The sequence below is a fragment of the Mustela nigripes genome, chromosome 5, assembly GCF_022355385.1.
Source record: "Mustela nigripes isolate SB6536 chromosome 5, MUSNIG.SB6536, whole genome shotgun sequence".
Classification (NCBI taxonomy): domain Eukaryota; kingdom Metazoa; phylum Chordata; class Mammalia; order Carnivora; family Mustelidae; genus Mustela; species Mustela nigripes.
In genome coordinates, this window is record NC_081561.1 from 20,932,661 (window position 1) to 20,957,750 (window position 25,090).

Below are 25,090 nucleotides of genomic sequence, written 5' to 3' on the forward strand. Positions count from 1 at the left end.
CTCTCCTCATCCTCTCTCCCATTCTGGCAGAGCAAAGAGAGACGGAGATCCATCCAGAAAGTGGGAGGGGGAGGAAACCTGCAGCCACCTCTCCTTCCCCTGGTAGATCCCATGAGCCACAAAAGGGCAGAGGATAACATTACAATAGTTTGAATATGAAATGGAGTTGAGACTTGAATGGACTTATGAGACCCAGAGTGACTAGAATCTATGGGATGCATCCATGATGATGCCCACAAGACGAGTTCAGTGGTACATGGTTGAAAACAGCCCCTGGAGAAGAATAATGCATTTCAGCTTTGAATCTGTCATGGTCCAAAGTGCTGTATGTTGAAATCCTAAACACTAGAAGGCAATTGTATTAGTAGGTGGGGCATTTGGGAGGTGATTAGTTATGAGGGTGGAGCCCTCATGATGGGCTTGGTACTCTCATAAAACAGATCCTCCTCCCCGCAACCCCCCCTCCTCCAGTTCCTGGTTCCTTCTCCCTCCCACGATCGCAGCAGGAGGTCTGTGACCTGGCCTGCCCTCCTACCCATCCCCCCCAGGGGTGGGTAGAGCGCCCTCACCTGGCCATGCTGTGGAAATAAATTTCTGTTGTTTGTGAGTGTGGTGGTTTGTTACTGTAGCAGAATGGACTGAGACGGTCGCCTAAGGAGTTGAAGACGGCTCAGTAAATCTCGTGCTATGTGGGGACATCACAGCCTCCGAGTGCTTCCATTATTTGTTGGAACACGATGAGAGTTAGCCGAGAGCGTGCGGCAGACTCTCATTAACAGTCCCGAGAGCTCACTCTTCCTGGGATCGCGACCATCATGATGAATATTTACCTAATTCTTGGGTTCTTTTTTTTTTTTTTTAATTTTTATTTATTTGACAGACAGAGATCACAAGTAGGCAGAGAGGCAGGCAGAGAGAGAAGGAGGAGGCAGGCTCCCCGCTGAGCAGAGAGCCCGATGTGAGGCTCGATCCCACGACCCTGGGATCATGACCTGAGCCAAAGGCAGAGGCTTTAACCACTGAGCCACCCAGGCGCCCCCCTAATTCTTGGGTTTTAATGACATGACCCATAATAGTTTGCAGTGATTCTAAAGGAAGCTGCTCATGGTCTTATTTGTAATGCTAGCTTCTGCTCTTTGTGACAGATGTCAATAAGAACTTCCCAATGGTCGTGATGGATTCTCTTGATTTTCTATGAAATGAAGACGAGAAACTTTGACAAATTGCCTTTTTTTAAATTTTGACATCTCTAAGGAGTCCGTTTTTATTTTTTAAGATGAGACCCATTACACCCAAGCCTGCATGAGAAAGCTGTAAAGCTAAGAGGAGCTTGCTATGGGACGGATCATTAAGAACCTTCCGGAAAGGGACGGTGGGGATGTGGGCTTAGCAGTTGCTGTCGTAGACGATCCGGCACTTCAGGAGCTTGAGATAATTGTCAATCTTGTGTGAATCCCTGCGTAGGCAGTAGAGCAGGTTATAAAAAGCAAAAAGGCGTGAGTCTTCATCAGCCATCTGCAGAGATGGAAGTCCTGACCAGACGGAGTAGACCTCGTTTTCTCTGACTCCAGGATGAACCTAGTCGCCGAAAAGATAGTGACTTAGTATTACTCGTTTGTGCGTATCTTGGTTCCTGCTAATTGTCAAATTAAGATTTGGGCAAGAGGCCTGGACATAAAGCTCTCTAGACAGAGGCATGGGTTATTGAGCAAGTGTATCTGGAATCTATTCATAGTCTAAAAAGTAGAAGCAGGGTTCGGGTGTGAGTGTCCTAACGTGTAGGTGATGAGCTGTGTGTGCAGCAGAGTAAATGGAGAACCACACGTTTGCTGTAGACTGAGAGAGAGTCCATTGCAATACTGTTGTGCCATATGTCTGTGTATTTATGGGCCGTACGTGTGTGTATGTGAATGTGACCAAGGGACAACGCAGGAGCTAGTCTCAGTTCTCTCGCTTGAGGGATCTATTTCATGTCCTGAGTCTTTTCTCTGATGTATTCTTTGTACTGTGTTTCTTCTGATAGTTCAGCACAATTACATTTATCTGTTTCCTGCTTCAAATCAGTTCTCTTCTCCGTGTACTGTGTAGACAAAAGACCTCAGAAACAGTAAGGATTGCCCCTGATGGTTTGAGATGCAGGTCTTTGTGACGTCTATCACAAAGATCTGCTGAAAGAGTCAGGAGAGTTTCACGATCTACCCAAGACCGATACCCGCCGCCTAAGGTCTATAAGCAACGGTTGCTTTGTTTTGAGACCTCTGGGGTGGGAGATGCTGAAGATAGTGTCTATGAGAAAGAGTGAGGGTGTGAGCAGTGACCCCTCAGTGGTGAGGGCTGGTGGTGGGCTGGGAAGCATGACAGTGAACACAAAAGGACGCAGAGGAGTGTGAAGGAGGGGGACCCAGGTCTCTGTTCCTCCAGGCTGTGCAAGCTGGGGATCTCCAGAGGACTGAGAGACCCAGTAGGCAGCTTGGGAAGTGGGCATGTCAGCGGCTTTGAGAGCCACTGGATACACATGCGGTGTAATTGTAGACCCTGATCTGTTGAACTGTCCCCTACAGAGTAAGAATATTTTTTAAACTTGGGATTTCCTATTGGAATTTAAAGTATGGGTGTTTATAGTATATGTATTTGTTGCCTTGCTATATGTTTGTTTTTGGTGCTTGGGCCCTAAGATGAAATTTACTGTGCAAGCGTCAATGATAAGAATAAGAAGAAGCAAATGGTTAAAAAAAAAAGAAGAAGGGGCGCCTGGGTGGCTCAGTGGGTTAAGCCGCTGCCTTTGGCTCAGGTCATGATCTCAGGGTCCTGGGATCGAGTCCCACATCGGGCTCTCTGCTCAGTGGGGAGCCTGCTTCGCCCTCTCTCTGCTTGCGTCTCTGCCTACTTCTGATCTCTCTCTGTCAAATAAATAAATAAAATCTTTAAAAAAAAAGAAGAAGAAGAAGAAGAAGAAAAATAAGAAGTATTCTAGAACAAATTAGTGACCTCAGAAAGTGAACTGGCAGTAAGGAAGAAAATAACTTGAAAGTCTATGTGTCTATTTCATGTCTCGAGGTGGAAATGTTCTTTGTGTCTGTGTTGGATAAATTCTTCTCCCATGAAAGTGACAAACAGGACACACGATAACATGTACTTTGTATGGAGTAAGGGAAGAATGAAATCACTCCTGTTACTCTTATAATACTATCATTTTCTTTAGATGAGAAATTATTTCTGAGAACTTCATAAAGCTCTTTGGATGCCACCTCACTCGAGCTGAAATGATCCCCTCTGATTGGAGATCGATATTATAACTATTAACTCAATCCAAATATGATGTTATTTGGGGGAGATAAGATGTAATGTTATGAGTGTTGATTTTGGAAACCTCCCCCCAAAAGAAAACATAAAATTTGGGATGACACCACTTTCTGCAAAGGACAAAATAAAGAATTTCAGAAAAGCTACACTCCCTTCTTTTGTGACCCACTGAAATCTCTGACCTCATCTTCTCAATCTCTGACAATCTCTTCTCTCTCTGACAAGTAAATCCAGCAGAGGTGGGGCTGGGGTCGTGGCAAGAAATACCATTTCGCCTGATTTTGATTTTTTTTTTTCTCTCTTCCCACTGTCATCCTTTGGTGTGGGGAGAAAAGAGAAAGAACATGAGCAGAATTTCTGTAGCAGGTGTCCCGGGATACTTTGAGAAAAATGTTTATCCTGCAGACTCTACTCTCCAGTTTTCTTTTCCTGAAAAATATTATAAACCCTGGTCCCCAGGAAGGGGCCAGCTTTGGGTGGATTTGTATGTTCTGGAGGGAAGGCTGTACCTGTCATCTATCACACCTGAAGGGTCACTTCAGTAGAACCTACCAGTATGGATTAATAGAATCTTTCTTTATTTATAGCAGCGCCTAGAATGGGAAATGCCTAAATTTAGTTCCTGAAAAGAGAGGTATTTGGGGGCGCCTGGGTGGCTCAGTGGGTTAAAGCCTCTGCCTTCGGCTCAGGTCATGATCCCAGGGTCCTGGGATCGAGCCCCGCATCGGGCTCTCTGCTCAGTGGGGAGCCTGCTTCCCCCCTCTCTCTCCGCCTGCTTCCCTGCCTACTTGTGATCTCTGTCTCTCTCTCTGTGTCAAATAAATAAATAAAATCTAAAAAAAAAAAAAAAAAACAAAACAAAAAGAGAGAGAAAGGTATTTCAGAACTTGCTTCTCTCCATGGAGCTCACCTCTTTCATCAATGAGGAAAACAAAACAGAAGAATACTCACCTGGCCAACTATCTTCTCCATACCCTCTAGAAGTCTTCTGTTTTGTTCCTCAATCTCGATGGCCCTGGAGAGAATCGAATCTGGGGCTTCCTGCATGCCCCGCACTTCTGAGACTAGATGATACAGGGGGTCGTTCCAGGAGCGCAGCACTCTGAGTATCAAGTTCAGAAGGTCTTCGTGCTACGTGACCATATAAAACAATCACATCAAAGAAAGCATAACACAGGGGGCGGCTGGGTGGCTCAGTGGGATAAGCATCTGCCGTCAGCTCAGGTCACCATCCCAGAGTCCTGGGATCAAGCCCCACATCCGGCTCCCTGCTCAGCAGGGAATCTACTTCTCTGTCTCCCTCTGCTCCTCCTCCTGGTTCATGCCCTCTCCCAAATAAATAAATCAAATTTAAAGAAAGCATAGCACAGTTGGTTTAGTTGCTTGTGAGTTTTTACTCGGAGAGGCTGACCTAAACGATCTCTTTGTGATTCCTATATGTATGAAAAAATGTTTGTAGGTGGTTAAAGTTGTAACAATAAAAATGTTTAAGCTATGGACTTAGACTTTGCTAAAGTAAATATATATATATATATCTGGCTTATTTGAATAACTACTTACTCTAACGAGAATGCTAGTTGATAGCGTGAGGAATTTTGTTTTCCTCGGAAGTTCTACCATCTGCTAGTTAGTGAGTTTTTCTCTATTTGACAGCTCTGCTTGTCCAAAAAGAGTTTTGTTGGCTCTTGCGATGTGCTGCTAGTACCTGACTCAAGAAAGACAGATTCCACCAGGTGCCTGGGTGGCTCAATGGGTTAAAGCCGCTGCCTTGGGCTCAGGTCATGATCCCAGGGTCCTGGGATCGAGCCCCACATCGGGCTCTCTGCTCAGCAGGAAGCCTGCTTCCCTTCCTCTCTCTGCCTGTTTCTCTGCCTACTTGAGGTGTCTGTCTGTCAAATAAATAAATAAAATCTTAAAAAAAGATTCCACAAGTGCCAGTGACAAAGTGCCCACATCCCATTCATCTGAGGACTCATTCATTTTAATGAGTCAAATCATTCTTTAATGGATTCACTTGTGATGTGTAGTTTTTATTTTGCATTAGAATGAAGAGCCGGTGAAGAAGGCATGGCCCCCATCAATATAGTCTCCTCAGTCTGTACCAGGCCCCGTCCCTGTTCTGCGACCAGAGCGCTCTTCCCCGCCGAGCCCTGCAGGTGAGTAAAACAGCACCGGGGGGGGGGGGGGGGGGGGGGAACGTCATCAGTGGAATTTACAAGGGCGCTCTGGCCCTGATCTTCCCACGGTCAGGATCGCACACGAATCTCTTAGGAGCTGCTTGTCTCTGATTGCCAAGGCTTGCTTTCCTGAGATCTGGGAACTAGTCTAGGGTAGAGGAAGTGAAGAGTGGAGAGGAACCCAAGAGACGTGACAAAAACGTGTCCTGGGACATGAAGGAGGTGTAAGCCGTGAATGGCGTCCAGTTGGGCTCCTTGGGGCATAACGATTAAGGGTGAGGGCTTCGAATTCGAGGAAGCGCAGACTCAGGGCTTACTTCCCCGTCACGACTCTGGACTTCCCCACCTCTGCCAGCTTCAGCTTCCTCATCTCTGCACGTGTAACAGCAGTGCCTAGTGTCCTTGGGTTCTTTTTTGTGAGGATTAACTACGGTGATACATGTCCATGGCTTGGTGAAGTGTCTGGCCATGGGGTGGCCCTCAATACATTTTACCTCCTCCTCATCCTCCTCCATTCTTTCCCTTCATTTTATCGTCCTCATCAACATCAGTGCTATTAAGGAGCTTAGCAGGCAGCAAGAATGCGGGGACCCATTAACGAAGTTGTGACTGCACGTATGGGGACATGGATGTGAAGAGGCTTAATTTAAGTCCCGTTAAGATGGTGCCTGTGGCTGGGAATCAGAAAGGAGAGATTCTTATGATTAAAAAAAAAAAATGGGGATCAATGATCGGGGCTTTCTGTGCAGACTTTGTGGTCATCAGGACAGAAGCAATCATTGTAGCCAGGAGAAAAGAAACATAGTATTCGACAGGACCTGATCTGGGGAGAGACTTAGGATTCGGATGTGACAGGTGATGGAGGGGTCAGGGAAGAATGAAGCGAGAAGCAGGTGCCCGAGAAGCAGAAGGAGCATCAGAAGGGGAGCCTGCAAAGTCTGGAAGAGATGGCACACCAGGCCGGGGCTCTGTAATGTGGAATGCTGCCAGCGGAGGAGCCAAGGGTATCCCGGGATAAACACAACCGTATGCATGTCTTCCCCATCCCTGAATCTGGCAAACCTTCTATTTTATACATGGAAGTCCAGTTCGGTTCAGGCTTTCCTATGGTATAATAGATGCAGTCCTGGGTCCAAGGCACTGATTAAAATCAGGCTGGTTGCATGATCAACTTAGAGATTTATTTTGCTGCTATGGCGTTAAGTCCTCACTTGGTTTTACTGATGCTGCGTTGTTACAGACTGCCATCTCTCTCTGAATACTTGCTCCTCCTCCATATTTCTCTGCATGTGTTTTAGTGTTAGCTAACCCAGCACTGACAGTCTATAGCATGGGGACCCCTCAGCGGTACTGGTGAGAAACCCGGCGAGAAGACTCACGTGGATCTGCTGGGCTTGCTCCTTGTCTTCAGGGGTGGAGAGGGATGAAGTGTGGCAGCTGTTGATGGCCTTGGTAATGAACCCCCGGCCCTGGGCATACCTTTTATCCTGAAAGTGAGCAAGCAAATTTAATTAGTTACAGTTGTTTGAGCATTGGTAAAATGAGCCCATTACCAGAATATTAACACACTTGATGTATAATTTTTTTTAAATGAGAACTACATAAAAAACTGAAACTAAAGACTTGAGAAAGGCACCTTTTCCCTGGCCTTTTATTTTGATTTTCTCTATCCATGCATTTTTTTTTTTATTCTAACTTTTCCAAATCCCAACCTCTTGCCTTTTTTGTGATTCCCTTGTTTAATTCTACCCTTTCCAAGAGTTACTACTTAGAAAGCAAACACTAAAAATACAAAAAAAAAAAAAAAAAAAAAAGAAAGAAACCTTAAATATTTTGTTAACTATCCTCTTTCTTTAGTATTTGAGCCAATATCCTTGGGCATACATACCTATATCTTGCCATTTAATATTTTCTTTACTGGATGTCCAAGCCGATATGCTCCCCTCATAAGTATAATAAAGTTCTAACTTTTCTTTGACTAACATCTGAATTCACCCCTGTACTTTACCATTTCATCATAGATGCGTAATACAATTTTGTTGATTGTTACAAAATGGTAAGTCTAAAAAAACAGGGTATAAAATTTTAGGAAATAGTCATCAGTGGACTCAGAATTAGAACACACACACACACACACACACACCACCACCACCAACAACAACAATAACCACAACACTAACGAGGCAAAGCATTGACATAAAGCTAATCTCTCCCAAAAGCGATGAAAAATCTAAGGAGGTTGCCGGGAAGACGTGAGAGACACCAGAATGACAGTCGAAGGCAGAGGATGAAAGGAAATCCAGCGAGTACACAGAACGATGGGATGCGTGTTTATTACAAACATCGAGCCCCGTTCTTCACGGTGACCCTCTGATTTACGGAACCTCTCCTACACGGTAGCACGCAACTTTCGAAGTACCGGAATCAGAAGGAGAATAGTGTTTCCTGTCCTAAACCAATCCTTCAATTCTGGTTCTAAATCTGTAGGCTGGACATCTTAGAGCAATAATTTATAGCATTTTGCGGTTTCAGAAGACCTATTATTGTTTGTGTCCCTGACATGGATTCAGCTTATTTTAACTTTCTTCCATTAAGTCCATTCCAGGCAGCGCGATTCTCATTTATTAGAGACCTGGGATGCTTGGTGAGACAAATGCCTCGGGAGACACAGACCCCACACACAAGGACGAGCACTTGGCATGCTTCCCTTTACCCGAGCTCCCCCAGAAGCGCTTTATGCCACCGTGTTGTTATGGAGTGATTGGTTGTGTCTTCCCAAAATTCCAACGGTGAAGTCCTGACCCCCAGTCTGATATATTGGAAGATGGGCCTTTGATGGAGGTCAGCAAGGTGAAATGAGGTCTTCAGGGTGGATCCTTGACCCATGAGGATTACTGTCCTTACAAGAAGAGACCCCAGAGAATCGCCCGCCCCTGCCTTCTACCTTCTATCTTCTACCACCAGGAGGACAGGGAAAGGCAAGGTGGGAAGATGTTTGCCCTTATCACAACCTGACCGCGTTGGCCTCCTGGTCTCATACCACCAGTCTCCAGAACTGCCCGAAAGTCCATCGCTGTGGAAGCCACGCAACCTACAGGCTTCTGTGACGGCAGCCCCATCTGGCTAATGCAGGCACTTAATGAACATTCATCAGAAAGTTTTTTTTTTTTTTGGAAAGAAAATGAATTAAAGGACAACTTTAAAGAGTTACTATACTCTTAAAGAATCTTTCCGGTGTCATGAAACTGCCCCTTTCTTCTTGTCCCCCATTTTAGGAGCCAATGGCTTTTTTACGTTAAAAATCATGTTATTTGAGATTCCGCTCTGGCAGCTTTCTTGTCTCAAGGGTAGGCTAGTCCCCTCACGCCCAGGAAGCTTCCCCTTCCAGGAAGAAGCAGCAAGGGCGGTACTTACGAATTCGTTGAACATCTCCGAGGAGAGGTTATGGATGTAATGCGAAAGGATGACCGCGCGGTCAAACAGGTCTCGGAGGGACACCTGGCAGTTGACAGCACCGGTGGGACAGATGGGCAGGGAGGTCACACCCTGGCACAGGAGCAGGTCTGACACCAGCAGCAGCAGGGGCAGGAGAGACCCTGCTCAGATAGAAACACCAAGCACGGTGAGGTGGTCTGTTTGGAGGAGGTCATCAGAAGTCCTGTCCCCCGCTCCGTGTGATTTGGGACTGTGACCGCCCGGGGTAGGGAAGCGCCGACACCTCCCACTGTGTAAATTTCAATATGTAATTATATTTTCACAGAGACATAGTTGGAGCAGCGGGCTACCCCCTGCATTTTGGTCTTGCTCCCAGGAGAGCTTCCCTACTTTGCAAACATTCGGAGCTTAAATGAACTCTGAGTCAGGGTGTTTAAGCCATTCTTCTGAGGGCGTTGCACTTCTTGGGGGTCTCTGCAGGCTTCCCGCAGCGCCGGGCTCTCTGTGTGTCTGTCATCTTTGAAACTCTGTGTTGATGATTACTTGCATTTTAGACCCCAGAAGGGTAGACCTCACACGATACCTCTGTTTGTTTTACTTTCATGCCTGATCAGAATAAATATGATTGACGATGGCGGATACAGAGTACGAAGGGAACCGAATCAGGAAGCGGTGCCGTGGACTAGATCTGATAACCCTTCATAACCTTCATAACCCTATGCGATTCTTGACTCCTTGCCAAAAGCTTTGCATTTTTTTTTTTAAATGTGTGTTTCCTAGTAACCTTGTGAGTGATGCGGCCTTCGTTATTATCATCAAATTACACTGATGAAGCAGAAGGCTTAGAGAGGTTAAGTGATCTTCCTCCAGTCCTATTATTAGCTGGTGGAGGAGGCCTGACACCAGCGTTTTCGCTCTCACTGTGGCGTGTGATGTCCCGCACACCTGTGGGCACCCAGGCTGCACCCAGGTCACCAGGGCACCAGCAGTGGGCATGAGGACTCAGGGGTTGGAGAGTCACTTTCATTCCTTGAAAAGAATGGTATCTTGCCCTTAATGCCTACTCACAATGGCCCTAGAAAGTTGGCTTGATCCCTTTCTTCTGTTCCATCTACAAAGCCCCCCATTGTAAAATCTTGGACAATTAGTCAGAGATGACTTAGTTATCATTGTGATAGCTCAGCAGATGGGCAGATACGGACCTCCGCCATATCAGTAATTTATACTTTCAAAAGGAAAGAAACAATCTATTAAAATCACTTATTAGCATCAATGAAACTACTCCAAAAGAATACCTAAATTAGAAATGTATTATCAGAAAACCAAGCTTTGATGGAAACCTCAGTAAATGTAATCGGAAATGTCTAGGATGACACGAGGCAAGTGCTGAAGATGTATGTGTGCAAAACTTCCTAAACCGAAATACCTACAAATATCTAAAGTGTTTTGTTAATAGAGACTGTAACTCACAACCTTCAGCTGCAAAAGGGAAGGCAGAAATGTTGTGAGTCGTCGAACAGACTTCTAATTTTTCAAAAAACATGATGTGTCCAAAAAGCTTATTTTAGAGCCTTAGAGTCATGTAATTTATCTGAACGGATATTTTATCTACAGGTGTAAATAAAGTGTGCTACAGGTCGAGAAATTGGAATATTAGTTCTAGGAAATTCATCACTTCATAGATAGTATTTAACTCCGACTACATTTTTGTTCTTCCTTCCGTAAAATGAATTTTATGGTTGTTGCTAATTTCTTTTTCTTGCAAATGTCAACCAAGAAAGTAAAGATGGTTAATTATTACTAAGCTGTTTTTCTCTTTGAAATGTCATTTGGCTGAAACCCAGCTGACAAAGTATGATATGAGATACTTCTACTGTCATTGTCTCTATGTTATGACTGCAGAGTTGAAAGTTTCACCAGGCTGATTCACATCAGAGTCCTGGGAACCAGATAATGTTGGTGTCTACCTTCTGGAGTTGTGATAGGTCGGACCCATAGAGATTGGTCGTCTTATTCCAGGCCAGGCTTTCTCAACTTTGGCACTATTGGCATTTTTGAGCTGGATCACCCCTTGTTCTGGGAGGTGCCCTGTGCAAGAATCTCTGAGTTTTGCCTACTAGATGACAGGAGCACTCCCATTCTGAATTAAGGCAACCGGAACATCTCAGATGTTCGCTCGATGTCTCCATTTGAGAATGAACATCCTCTTGGGCTCGTGTACAACTGCTTTCCAGACCAGTGGCTAGATAGCTCTTCTAAACTCTGTAAACCTGAAACCTCTTGCTCAGAGAATATTAGCTGAAGTTTCAAATTAGTGCCACCCCCCTCACGAGTGTGGATAATTCAACAAATCCGTGAGTTGTTGCACGTACCTTTCAGCGACCACCCTTTGTCGTCCATGGTGGGGATACTTTCGAGAAACACACGTCGCCAGAGAAGGTCTGGAAGTCCAACAGCTTTCTCTCCCAGATATTGGCTTTATAAGCCTTTGACATCTTCATGAATATATTTAATCAGACCTTCCCTTCCCTTTTGCCAGTCATCTATTTTCGTCATTGAGATTACCCCCATAATTTCAAACATCAAATGGTATTTTATTTCTTATTCATATTCAGGAAGACCTACTGGCCAGAAATGAACGTTCGAGGAAGGATTTTGATTAATTAGACCGAAAGGAAATGAGAGAAATGATGAAGTGAGGTGTGGAGACTATTTTGGGTGAAAGGACCCGGCCCACTACAGCAGTCATTTGATGTAAAATTTACCTTTATAGCTCTTGAATATAGCATTATATATCACTTAGGTGCCTCATGGAATCAGCGATGGGTATTCTTTTTTTCCTAGTTCAGAAGTGCCAGGTGAAGTCAAGATCTCAAAACCGACACAGGAAATATCAGAAAATAGAGAATAAGGAGAAAATAGGACCTTCGATCGCCCATCATGCGCCTGTTATTTTCACAGTCGTCTTTTTCTTGCTCTTACCTATTCTCTTTTGCCCCTTTTAAAATGACATATATGCATGGTACTTTGTTTTAAAATGGGTATTTTCATGCCTTCATTTCTTTTGACTTTAACGTTTACGTAAATTTAGGTTAGGGTCCCCAGTTTACAGATTAAAGGACAGAGGCCTGAAGACATTCGTTGTCAAGAATTTGAAGTCATTAGTCAAACGTAGATGCTGGAAGGGTTATTGCTTCGTTAGGAATCAGGAGGGATGTAAAGAAGACTTGGAAATGAATCATTTAACAACACAGTTGGGCATGGAAAAGAAATCAGAAATCACCCCGACCTTCGAGACTTTATTCTGGGCAAGCAACATGGAGGTTTTCAAGGATGAACACACACTCACACACCCTGGGAATATGATGTAGTGAAAACAAAATTCTAGGCAATGATTTGCACTCTCCTCAAGGATAGAGTGGACAGACTTCACTAATTTATGATCACTTCATTTCTCTGACCCAGCCCCCCCCCCAGGGCCAAGGTGACCAAAATTCATCTTTCATGGGCTCAAAAGTGCCATCCTCCTCTTAGAGATTTCCTAAATGAAATGATTTTAATGAATAAGAACTGGGTTATTGACGACTTTCTCTAATTTTTGAGTGCTTGCATCTAAAGCAGCCATGACCTTCAATGTCACCATATGCCTCTCCCAGTTTTATGCAACAGGTGAGCTCATTTTTAAAATAATTCAGGGCATTTACTTTCTTCCATAGTTCCTGCTGCCACAGTTGAGCCTCAGCGATTTTCCAAGTGCTCTTCTGGAGACCTAGAAATCTCAACGAAGAGTCCCATCCCTTAAAAATCATCCTCCTAATTGCCTTAGCATAAGCCATGCTAGATTTTGTACCCTACGTATCAAGTGTGGTGATACATGGGCTCTCTCAGTCTGAAGGTGGGTCAGGATTTCATCGACCCTAGGTGGTGTCCATTTTTTAACCCTGGACAGTGAAAGTCTGAATTAATTTTTAAGAGAGCAGTGCCCCATGGCTGAAAAATTAATACTGCCCTCCATTCCTCTCTTCTTTTAGAAACTTAAGAGTAGGGAAAGCCGCCATACGAACTGACAACATAATGTTATGACTTTTGTAGGCAGCCAGGAAAAAAGCAGTCTAAGGACACCTGAGCTGTGTTCATTCTGGGAAGCAAAGTGATTTATTTGACTCCAAAGAGAGGCATGTTTCTCTGTAAACTCTCATTTGCTTCCTAGCTGCCTCACCACCCCCCATTTCCTATTAATGGGATATTGCAATACCTAAATAATGCACAAGGTGTATTTTATGCAAAAAGTCATAGTGGTCCTATTTTTTTCTGCTATCTACATCACCTACCTTTCACCTTAATTTTTGTACATGGCTCTTTTAAAGATCTTTCTCTTTCCCAAACCCTGCCCTTAATTTAGAGCAATAAGGACACTCACTGAGAATAGACTTGTTTGTTTTTATTTACAAAACTTCATTTGTTTGCCATGTGTGGGCTGAGGATAAACCGGGAACTGATGATTGATTTCTGTCAAGCAGCCAGATAAATTGCTAAAATGATGTTCAAGTTGCCAGGAAATTTTTAGTACCTGAAACTCGTGAACAATTTTGTCATCTCTTCTAAACGATTCTGATTTTTAACATGAAGTAACATCGGGGGTTTTTTCTTGCTAATTAGGAATGGAGCTTGCAGTTTCTTTGAATTTTCTTTTGTTTGTTTTTAAATTTGGAATAATACTGTTTTTTCCTTGTCTCATTGATGATGCAAAAATATTAAAAAGAACTCACAAAGCTTGAAAGCTGTCTACTGCAGGATATGGAGAACATTAAAAAGTAAAAGAAATTAAGAAGTTTAAAAATCATCACATAAGAGAATCACAGTCATATTTCAATTTATACTGGTCATGAATTGCCTATAATAAAGTGAAAGTTTCAAAAGGATGAAAGGTGTACTGTTAGTGGATTTAAGAATTCCCAACCAGCGGTCTTGCAAAACCAGAACTGAAAGAACGGAGAGGTTACATGTTTTCGATATAAAATAACTAAATGTGAAAGGCACACTGGAGAAGGAATCAATCAGGGTGGCCCTTTCTTGAACCGCACTGTTTTCAGGACAAACAACAGTAATGATTTTGTTACATCCTCTGTGTATGTCAATTTCATGCATATTACGATGTATATTTTCCCTTAAGTGCCTGTATTTAATGCTTATCTCTGCCAGGGCTTTGCAGTTCATCAGCTTCCTTAAGTAACTCCAGAACCCAAGTTCTTAATTCGGTCGCAGTGTCTTCAGGGCATTTTCTCCTTTAATCAGAAAGCCATGATGGAAACTTCTGGAAATTTCTCCTGTAATTTATTTTCACTGATAAATATTCACGTCCTCTGCTCTAATTCTCTTGAGTTCTCAGCATTAGCTTGCCCTGTGAGTTTCTTGTCACATGTTTGTTCCCATCAACACGTCCCTTTGGACACATTTTAATGCGTGATATAGGACAATGACAGATCAGAGGAGAATGGGTGTGGAAACCGCAGAGTCACCCTTTAAGATGACATTGTTTTCAAGGAAAAGCATCAGATATTGGCTGTGTGCTAATGTGAAGTGGAGCAGATGTAGCATTTTTTTTTAAAGATTTTATTTATTTCACAGAAAGAGACATAGTGAGAGAGAGAACACAAGTAGGGGGAATGGGAGAGGGAGAAGCAGGTTTCCCACCAAGCAGGGAGCCCAACGTGTGGCTCGATCCCAGGACCCTAGGATCATGACCTGAGCCAAAGGCAGAGGCTTAACCCATTGAGCCACCCAGGTGTCCTGATAACTTTTCTTTTCTTTCTTTTTTTTTTTTATGAGTTTATTTATTTATTATTCGACAGAGAGATTGAGATCACACGTAGGCAGAGAGGCAGGCAGAGAGGACGAAGCAAGTTCCCTGCTGAGCAGAGAGCCCAACGCAGGGCTTGATCCCAGGACCCTGAGATCATGACCTGAGCCAAAGGCAGAGGCTTTAACCCACTGAGCCACCCAGGCACCCCTCAATAACTTTTTTTATAAAAGACTTTTCATACTCCAATATTTTGTACGTGTGTGTGTGTGTGTGTGTGTGTGTATATGTATCTTCTAAAATGGAAAGTGGATCTGAAGCATGCCCGCTTTCAGGGAGATAGATCTCTATATATAGATACGGACACACTCATGGAGACATCATCTAATAGGAAGTGGGACTCTGAGCCATTGCTACTTCAAGGGATAATTTTAAATTTTATAATTAGCACGGCCACGACCAAACAGAACTGAATGCTACAGCAACAGACCAGGGTCCCTGAGGGGGCCTGTACTCCCGGACAGACATTAATTCTTTAATTGTTCAATTGTGGTGAGACTGACGGGGCCCTTGAGGAGGGACTGGGGCAGTCGGGAGGAGTCAGGGTTCATGAGATCAGGGCAACCGATCTGTACTGATCCGAAGAGAACCTTCCGATAGTGTCAGAGCTCACAGGGCCATGCATGTCTTGACAGCTGTCATCTCTGCCTTCCTCCTCAGTTCATCATTTTCAGGATATTGAAAGGACTCAGACGAAGAAGTAGGGCAGTTTCTTCATAGGAAATAATATACTTCAGTTCTAGTCTATACACCCATCATCCTATAATACGTTTTTCTCCTGGAATTTGCCTAAAATAGCTTCCCTGGGACATGCCCCTCTTTTTCCTTAATTTATTCATTAAATGCAAAATGTATTAGCAGCATAATATATGCTTTGATACTCGGGAGTAACTAAAGTGACATTTGTTTAGCAAAACTCTTTAGCATTTGGGGTTTAAATATAAATAATAATTATTAGATGGAATGTTCTATTGACCAAATGCTCTATACATTCACACACACACATAGACATATACACTTATTCTATGCTTCTTATATATGTTTATATTCTCTGTGTAGGTAGATATTAGTGTGTGTATATCTATATGCATATATGCACTTCTAAATTACAAGGGCAAAGTAAAGTTACACAGTGATTATGAGGACTTTTGAGATCAGGAGATCTCAGAATTCTGGCTCTTCTTAATTCTAAAAAAATGATTAAAAAAAAAAGTAAGCTTAAAAAACTGGCAAAATTACACCTGCTACCCAAGGTAGGACAGATGGGCAAGTTATTTTTTTCATGGCTCGGAGTGGGGAATCAATAGATAAAATCAAGCTAGTATTCTAAGAAAGGAAAGGAATCAACAGATGATGCAAATTTATTATAACCACTAAAAATATGGGAAACAGATGATAAGCCTTCTAACTCAGAGAAAGGAAGTATTAGCAGGCACACACACATGTACACAAAATAAAAGATATTCTATTTAACAAGAGATAGGAAGCATAGAGAATGTGAGCAGATACATACATAATAAAAGTTAGAATAAGATCAAATCTCAAAACTATGGGACAGGTTAATTATTAAAAGAAAAAAAAATGACTTAGTTTCTTTAAGGGTGGCAAATACCAGTCAGATGCTGGATACAAGTGATATACCTAAAAGAATTATTTTCGAAGGGTGAGGAGGTGGGAGCCAACACACATTGGCCATGGTCTGGAGACAGTGTTGATTGTCGTGACTGGATGCAGGGGTGATCCTGGCATCGCTCAGGTAGAATCCAGAAATGCCGGTAAGTACAACACTCAGCACAGTCACCAAAACCAAATGCTACAGCATCTCAAACGTCAGTAGCTCCAATGTTGAGAAGCCCTCACCTAAAACGAAGTGACTAAGAGAACGTAAGTCGGGGGAAGACAGAGAATGCACATCAGGTAAATTACTTAAAATTGATGGGGTGACAACATGACTCCTAGTTGGGTTTAAGATTAAGGCAAGAGGGTTAAAAGGCCATCCTTCGTGATACTATAGACAGTCAGCAGTGGAGACGAAGCTGTCAACAGTCTTTATGCGTTTAATAGGATCCAAAACGTAAAGCGTAGAGTTAAGAATGTGAGGGGAAATTAACCAGTACACAAGCGTAGGAGATCAAATGCGTGTGTGTATTTTAAACACCTATGAAACCTCTCTGATAAATGACATTATTCTCAGCCATAATGAAAATGTAACAATTTTCAACACCCCCCCACACAAATACAACACATGGGAACAAGAATATATAAATAGTTCATTTTGTTTGGTTCTGTTTTCTCTTAATAGTCTCCAATTATTATTTCATTGCTAAATCAAAAATAACTCCCAAGTCCCTAGCTATTGTCCATTCTGGGTCATTCAGCCCGTCCTTTCCCACGGAGTGTCCCACCTCGTGCCATGACTACCTGTCACGGCCGTGAACTTGATCCCAACTCTGTCTTCCTTCCCTGCCTTCTCCTCTGAGATGCCATTTACTTGCTATACATTTCAGCCTAGAAGTCTCCAACCAACATACACTGAATAACTGTTTAGTAACCCATACCTGCTCCGCTTTTCTCATACACTGCCCTCCCCATCGCCCACACTTTACCTCCCAGAGTTGTGTGTATTTGCTTTTTTCCTCTTGTCTCCTCTGACTCCCCCTCCCTCCATTCCTGGTTTGCGAGGATTCTGCCTCCCTAACTTACAAGAAATTTTCTTTTCTCCTCTTCCCAGGTTATCTTGACCTGGATACTTCCACTAGCTTCTCCATTTCCTCCTACCTGTATCCATTTCAGTCTCAATCTGTTTATCCATCAGGAAGATTAGTCATCCTGAAGGGCAACTTCTGAACAATCTCTAATCTGTCGAAACCGTAGTTTTAGCGATCAGAGACACTAGAGAGTACATCTAACCCAACTGCTCATTGCACAGGAAAAGAAAAATTCATTGAGCATATTTGATTACTGACATTTGGCCTAGGTTTCCTGCTTGCCACACTGGTTCTAGTTCTCCTTGCCTTCCAGGGGCACCTGGGTGGCTCAGTGGGTTAAGCCTCTGTCTTCCCCTCAGGTCATGATCTCAGGGTCCTGGGATCGAGCCCCACATCGGGCTCTCTATTCAGTGAGGAGCCTGCTTCCCGCTCTCTCTCTCTCTGCTTGCCTCTCTGCCTACTTGTGATCTCTGTCCATCAAATAAATAAATAAAATCTTAAAGAAAACAAGAACAAAACCACTTTCCTTCCCTTCCGCATTCTTACTTCAGCCCACTGAACTTCTTGTACAGTTGAAGATAGTAAGTCTTACTGAGGACATGCAGATGTGACCTTGAAGACACACTGAGAAACACATTACTTCAAGCAAAAATGCCAAGGTAATTGAGTTCCCAAAGAGAGAGGAGAGAGAAATGGAATGTTTTAAACACTTTGAATCCTTTAAGGAAACACTGACACTGTCAGATAGAATTGGAGTGTGATTCTTAATCACGTTAAAAAAAAAAAAAAAACTGCATTTGTTAAAATATTTCTTAATGAGTTATAAGGAATGAAGAGCCATTAATTTTATTTCTACTTCCAATTGGTCTTCGGTTTATCTGCCATTTTGGTCTCAAAGAATTCTTTTACTAATAGGAGTCTTGCTTGTGTCATAAAATCTTCATTTAACTTTTTCACTTGTCACTACTACATCATTCGTAGGATGAAAGTCAAAGAATTCTTGTAGATTAAAAAAAATTAAAAGGTTATCTGTCGGCCACTTGAGAGAAGCGATATTATTATTACCGTTGTATGTGATGTGGCATTTGAGGATCCCCTTTCTACAAGCCATCTGTAGTCCTTCCTTCTATGATGAACTTAGTTCATGAGAAATAGAGTGTTTCTTCCAGAAAGGGACATTAATTTCATAGAGAGAGTGACTATAAGCTGTATGTTTCTGTTAATAACTGCAGAATTGGGGAGAGACTTGACTTTCAGCCGTGCCTGAGAATGATTTCCATTTATATAAATGAAAATCACGGATGTGTATATATGAAATTGTGAGAATGTTTCCATGTTTGGTTTACAGAAAGCTTTCCCATTAAGGTCCCATCAATTACTTAGAAACACACATTTTATCATTTGGGAATATGTTTTGAAGGGAAGTATGTGAAATAACTCTATCCTCCAAACTCTTGTCTACATAAATGAAGTATTAAAAATGAAGCAATATCGATGACATTCGTTTGAAAGAGAACTTTAATCTCAGATGTCAAGACACAAAATTTTCTTTCCCATTAGTGTTTCAAGCAATTTCAACAAGTATGCTCTACATTAGTTTGCATGGATCTGTATCTTCTTTTAGTGAGAACTTTAAAAATTCTTGTTTACATGTGAGCAAATTAGTTAAAAAACCATCAATCAAATTGTTTGCTAAGCTTTGTAGATGAAGCAACTGTTAGTGACATCATTAATAATTTTCACTTTTTGAATAATGATGATTAAAAGAATGTAGCCATTTTTTAGCTTTGGGATCAGAGTCCTGTAACATGTGTAGTGATGGGTAGATTTTATTAGAGTATTAACCTTAAAAATTGTATAAGTCACTTTTACTCAGTTTTTGCTGGGGAGGGGAGCAGTAGACGTGTAAGTGTATTTGTTCTAAATTACTTAGATAATTGTCAAGGCGTCACTGTACATATCACAAAGATACATTTACATGCAAAATATGTTTTAATTTCTCATCCATGTCAATGTTTTTAGAAAATGTTTTTTTTTAATTATATGTGTTACTTCTGTCATCTGTGTTATTTCTAGCAATATGATGTAAATTAAAAATCCCATCAAAATGATGCCATTGGGGCTTCCAGTGACTGCAGGAAGGTCAAAGATATGAAAGTGGAAGAAAGTCTGCTTTTGATGCATTTAAAAAATTTTTATAACATATATAAAATAAGAGGTGAAAACTTAGGTCTGATAGCATTTAATCACTCTAGCCCATTTACACTGATAACCAATGCTTCCTTCAAAGGTTAATTAAATTATGAACGCACACCTGCAGAATATTTGTGTGTTTAAAAAATTCATTAAAAGTGGAATATACCTTCCTGTTTGGCCAATTCCTTAATGAATATATTTGCATTTAATAATAGCAGCCCACCTTTAGAGCTTTCCTGCTCATTTTCTCTGCCTTTATCCTAAGCAGACAGATTTCCAAGGTTAAGATCAAAGGCTCTGTGAAAATGTCGTGGGTTTGCCCTTGTCGGAAAAAAAATCTCCAAAGTCTTTTCTTGTAGTTTAGTTCAATGTCATTCCAAGCAAAGGAAACTTTATCATCCCAAACATAAAACCAAAAATGTTGTTTTATTGTATTATGAAAGACTTTATTGTATATATTCTCCCTCCTGACTGATACATTTTAGCACACAGTTCATAAAAGATGACATTAAAGCTGTCTGCTTTCATTCCAGCCCCAAATTTCAAGTTTCTATCTTTAAGCATTCTCTTTTCAGAAAGGGTTATGTGGGAGGAAACTCCAGGATTTTGGATGAAGACATATGCTTGTTTCTTGGAACAAACCGTGTGTTATTGTTTATTAGGGAGTTATATAGACTTGTGCTTAAACCATTGAGTAAGAAAAAGGAGTCCCATTATTATTGCATCATTTCTGGCTTGCTGGGGCTATCCTGCATGATTGTGACTTTATAACCAAATTTGATGAGTATGATACATCATGGTTTGGGAAAGTTCCTGATTCTGCTCATAAAGCTCTGTAAGTCAACAAGGGCCAGACTTTAGTTAAGGTATCATGAGAAGGTCTCATGAAATCACATCGAATAACTCATGTGGGTTAGTGGCTTCTCTGTACAGTACTTACTTAACTATATGTTGAATAATGTTAAGAATCCTCTGGTTGTTCTGATTATTTATCACTGCAAAAAAATACCCCAAATTTTGGTTTCTTAAAATAATAATATTAATCAATTTATTAATATGTCTCAGGATTGTTCCTCTGGGTCTTTCTTGCAGATTGCATCCAAGTGTTAGCTAGGGCCAAAGGTGTCTCCCAGGCTTCCTCAAGTCAGATGTCTGGGCATTTCATTGATGTAGTTGATATTAACTCAGCAGGGGTTATCTAGTTGAATTCCTACTCATGGCCTCTCCATGTGATCTGGGCTTCCTTGCAGCATGGAGGCAGGATTCCAAGATCAACCAGTCCAGACCTTGGAAGCTACATATCATTTCCTTCACGGTCACTGGCATGCTTATATGGGAGTGGACAGAACAGATGCATCTCTCAATGGGAGGGGCATCAACATACCACTGCAAGCAAGGTATGTAGAATGGAAGATTTGGTTATGTACATCTTAGAAAACTTAGGCTGCATTCATCTTTGTCCTCTGGTGTGGCCATTATGTTCAGTCCTTACATTCTTCTGCAAATGAACTTTGATGTCTACCTAGCTTCAGTCTTTTTTTACTCAACCCGGAACACATTTCCCCATATTCTAACTCAGGGCTTGTCAGTCAGGGACAGGTTCCTCCTTTGGTCCAAAGGACTGCTTCTAAAACTACTTCTTGTAAGCTGGGACACAATTCTCACAGAGGAAGGAATACTAGAAATAATTGTGGGTTTTTGTTTGTTTGTTTGTTTTGTTTTTCTAGAATCTGAATTAGGGGTCAGGAAACTTTTTGTGAGAGCCAGAGAGTAGATGTTTTAGGCTTGGCTAGCCAAGAGCCAAAATGAAGAATATAACATAGGTACTTACATAACCATTTTAAAATAGAAATAACATTCTTAGCTCATGACATGTTCAAAAGCAACTTGTTTGGTTGCGTTTGGCCTGCAAGCTATAGTTTGTTAACTTCTGGCCTAGATCATTATGACAAAGGTCCAAGTTAAAAAGTTTAAGACCAGTGAATCATACTTCATTTGATTTTAGGAATGGGTCACTGTTGGAACTTGACTCTTGTGATCTGATCACTGCAACTATTCTGCTGAATGCCCTCAATTCTGACTGCAAAGAGTTACCACACCATAGTTAGATGGACCTTTCATAAAACCTGTCGATTTAAGTTATAAAACTAGTGTGGGAGTGAATCCTACATACCCAGAGCTGGAAAGCAAAGAAGAAGGAGAAGGATCAAAAAGCAGTGTTCAAAAAATTCCGCTCCTTTTTCCCCCGCTGCCTTCTTGTTGTTGTTGTTTTGAATGGGCCTTAGGGTAATTTATTTCAGCAAACATTATCACTTATTGTTCAATGCATACCTACTCCCATCATTTTTTTATTTATTACCTATCTCTATCATCTCTCTCTTCTTATTCCCTTCTGCCCTCCTTTTACTTTCCTTTTCCCACACTCGATCATTCTAATTTGTTCGTAGGAATTACTTTGTGTGTGTTCCTGTAAGATGTGTATTGTTGTCGCGTGGGAGTACATTTGTAATTTTTCTCAGAGATATGGTCTTAGAGATTTCATCTAATCGACGTCGCGCTCATTGTTTTCATTGCTGTCTTTCTAAGATGAGTTCAGGTTGCTATGTGTACATGTACTCTGTCAATTCTAACTCCTTGTGATGCTTCATTGAATGTATTAACATTTTATTAGTCCACTCTTCCAAATAGCATCTATTCCCCTCTCACTATAAACAATTGCATGATAATTATTTGCATACATGCCTTTATGCGAAATATTGATAGAAAATTCTCTTGATAATCCAAATGAAATGAGGAATTTGTTGCTGGTGTGACTAAATCAGTGCTCCACTGATCCTCTCGAACTATTATAATTTCTGCATAAACACAATTATGAAAAACACTAAATATATTGAAAAGAAACAACAGAAAATGTATTTACTAGGCGTATAAAGCCAATGATTATTCTATTGGGCCTAAATGTATTTACTTCCTTAGATTTGATTGAAGTGACAGTTACTGTCTTAAAAATGAATTATTATGACCTTCAGATTCTAATAAATTTTTTCTAGTTGCTCTAGCAATTACAGTATTTATTCATAACTTTTCGCAGGCTGGTTAGCCTCAGGGTTTCAATCCACGTAAAATATAGAAACCTTACAATTACATAGGTCCATTTATCCCTCTCCCCATTCTTTTTGCTGTTGCCATCCTATGTGCTACGTACCCATACATGATACAACTCACAAAACAGTGTTGGATTTTTTTGCATTAAACATATTAGGCAGAAATTAAGAGAGAAGATAGGATTATCTATTTATCCAGAAAGCTGCCATTTCTGGTGTTTTCCATCGCTTCCTAGAAATCCAGATTAGCCTTTCATATCATTTCTTGTAAAACTGAAAATTTTTTTAACGTTCCATATAGTACAAGTTTGCTTATGAAAACTGTCATTTTTTTTATCTAAAATGTCCTATTTTGCCTTTATTTTGAGTAATAGCTTTGTCCAATATGAAGTTTTAGTCATATTTTTAACACTTTAAATATGCATTCCAGTGTCTTCTAGTATCTATAATTTTAGATGAGAAGTCACATGTTAACAAATCATTGTTCTCCAGTGTTAAATGTATTGTTTCTTTTTGTTGCTTTCAGGGATTTCTCTATGATACACTGAGACATGGTAATCTTTGGATTTGCACTATATGGGTGTCATTGAAATTCTTATATCTGTATATTTTCACCAACTTGAAAATTTTTTGGTTATTATTCAAATATTTTTGCCCAATATTCTCCTCTCTCTCAGAGACACCAATTAAATGTAAATTGGACTTTAAAATTTGCCCCATAGCTCCCTTGGATTCTGTTTATTTTTCTTTTTTTCCCTCCTTGTTCTTCATATTAGATAATTTTTATATTCTACCTTCAAGTTTACTGACTCTGTCAAAAAAGATATTATACTTTTCTGGAATGTTTCATTTGCTTTTGTTAATTCTGTTTCTCTGCTGAGATTCTTTCTTTTCATTCATTTTGGTGCTATTTCGCTTCAAATGACTCATTTTTGATATAATAATTGTTCTAAAATTCTTGTTTGCTCAAATACCTAAATCACCTCAAGAGTAAACTCCAATAATTGACTTTTCTTTGGAAAATAAGTGACATTTTCCTATTTCTTCATTTGCTCCTATCAATTTTATACTGCATTCATTGTGCACAGTATAAATCATTGTGCATAATATAAATCCGCTATATTATGTTTGGATTTCAGTATAGTGGATTGGAGAGTATTACATTTTGCTTGCTTGTGTGTTTTATCTGGCAATTAATTTAATAAGAATCAAACTTCAACCTGCATTTTTTGGTTGATAGTAAAGAACCTTACTTCTGTTCTTTAATTCTTACCTGTGCTGCTTGGAGTCTGCTTAGAGGTCAGCCAGAAATTTGTACAGGCTTTGTACACAGAACTTGGGTCTCCTCTTCCCTGGGTCTTTCTTTTCTGACATTATCTGCTCACTTTCAAGAGGCAGAGTTGCCCAGAATAGTTGTAAGAGTCCAACAGGGGTTTTGCCGCCCAAAGGAACTTTATTACAGTCTTTCCTCAAGTTGAAAGCCATGTAATACCGGAAAATCACCCTGGTCCTTCCCTGCTTTTGAATATTGGCTGTCCTCTAGAAGTGTCCTGCATTTGGTGTTCTTTAGTATGTTCAAATGTGGTTTTGCTTCCTTCCCTTTCTCCTCTCTCCCTCCCTTCTTCCTTCTCCCTTTCTGGCTTTTCTTCCTTCTTCTCTCTTCTGCTCACTTGCTTATTTTGTCCATCTGTCTGTCTGTCTCCCTCCCCGCTCTCTGTCTCTCCTTTCTTTCCTCCCCCTCACCTCTCCTTCTCTCTTTCCCTCTCTCTTCTTTCTTTCTATTTTCTTGCTCCAGAGTTTATAGTTTCCAGCAGTAGGAGAAAGTACAGTAGGAGATTCAGGTACATGCAAATTTGAGGATATTAAATCTTCCTCTGAAATCCATCAAAACACGTCTTTTGATATTCCACACTGAAAAATATAAACATTCCCATAGTTACAAGATAAATCATGATCTATTTTATATAAAGCTGTGTTGCTGCACATGGGTAAAAGAATTTCAGTTGAATTTTTAAAAATGTCTATTTTCCTTTTTATAAGAAAGGATATCAGAGGATAGCCAAATGTCCTTTTATCTGAAGTATTTTAGTAGTCTTCTTTGTTTTAAGTATCTTCATTTTTAATATTTCATCATAAAAATGTTTCTGAGAGGGGAATTTAAAACTATGCCTACAAAATCTGCTCCAGTCAGGTCTGCTCTAACTTTCATGTTGTCATCAAGCTTTAATAAACTTGGATATCTTTTTGCCCCTGGAACTGGAAAAAGTATATTGAGAACCTGATTTAAGTGTAGAAGAATAATGAGCT

At 41.0% G+C, this 25,090-nt stretch overlaps 2 protein-coding genes across 5 annotated transcripts in view; one reads left to right on the forward strand and one right to left on the reverse strand.

The window, feature by feature from the left end:
- The window catches only part of LOC132017640 (uncharacterized), a 284,337-nt gene that overhangs the window by 219,429 nt on the left and 39,818 nt on the right, over positions 1–25,090 (forward strand). For all 3 annotated transcript variants that reach the window (XM_059399535.1, XM_059399534.1, XM_059399536.1), the window contains exons 5-6: positions 5,348–5,459; positions 20,930–21,076. In XM_059399535.1, the coding sequence (XP_059255518.1) occupies positions 5,371–5,459; positions 20,930–21,076 (236 nt within the window). In that variant the 5' untranslated portion in view covers positions 5,348–5,370. The remainder of the gene's footprint in view (positions 1–5,347; positions 5,460–20,929; positions 21,077–25,090) is intronic.
- On the reverse strand, positions 1,387–13,905 carry PRL (prolactin). Of its 2 annotated transcripts, none has more exons than XM_059399539.1 (5): positions 11,288–13,905; positions 8,895–9,076; positions 6,860–6,967; positions 4,255–4,434; positions 1,387–1,578 (listed from the first exon to the last, which is right to left on the reverse strand). In XM_059399539.1, the coding sequence occupies exons 1-5, from the start codon at positions 11,313–11,315 to the stop codon at positions 1,387–1,389; spliced, it is 690 nt and encodes a 229-aa protein (XP_059255522.1). In that variant the 5' UTR covers positions 11,316–13,905. The 2 variants fall into 2 exon arrangements, with proteins under 2 accessions (XP_059255522.1, XP_059255520.1); XM_059399537.1 differs by having other exon boundaries at positions 8,895–9,079.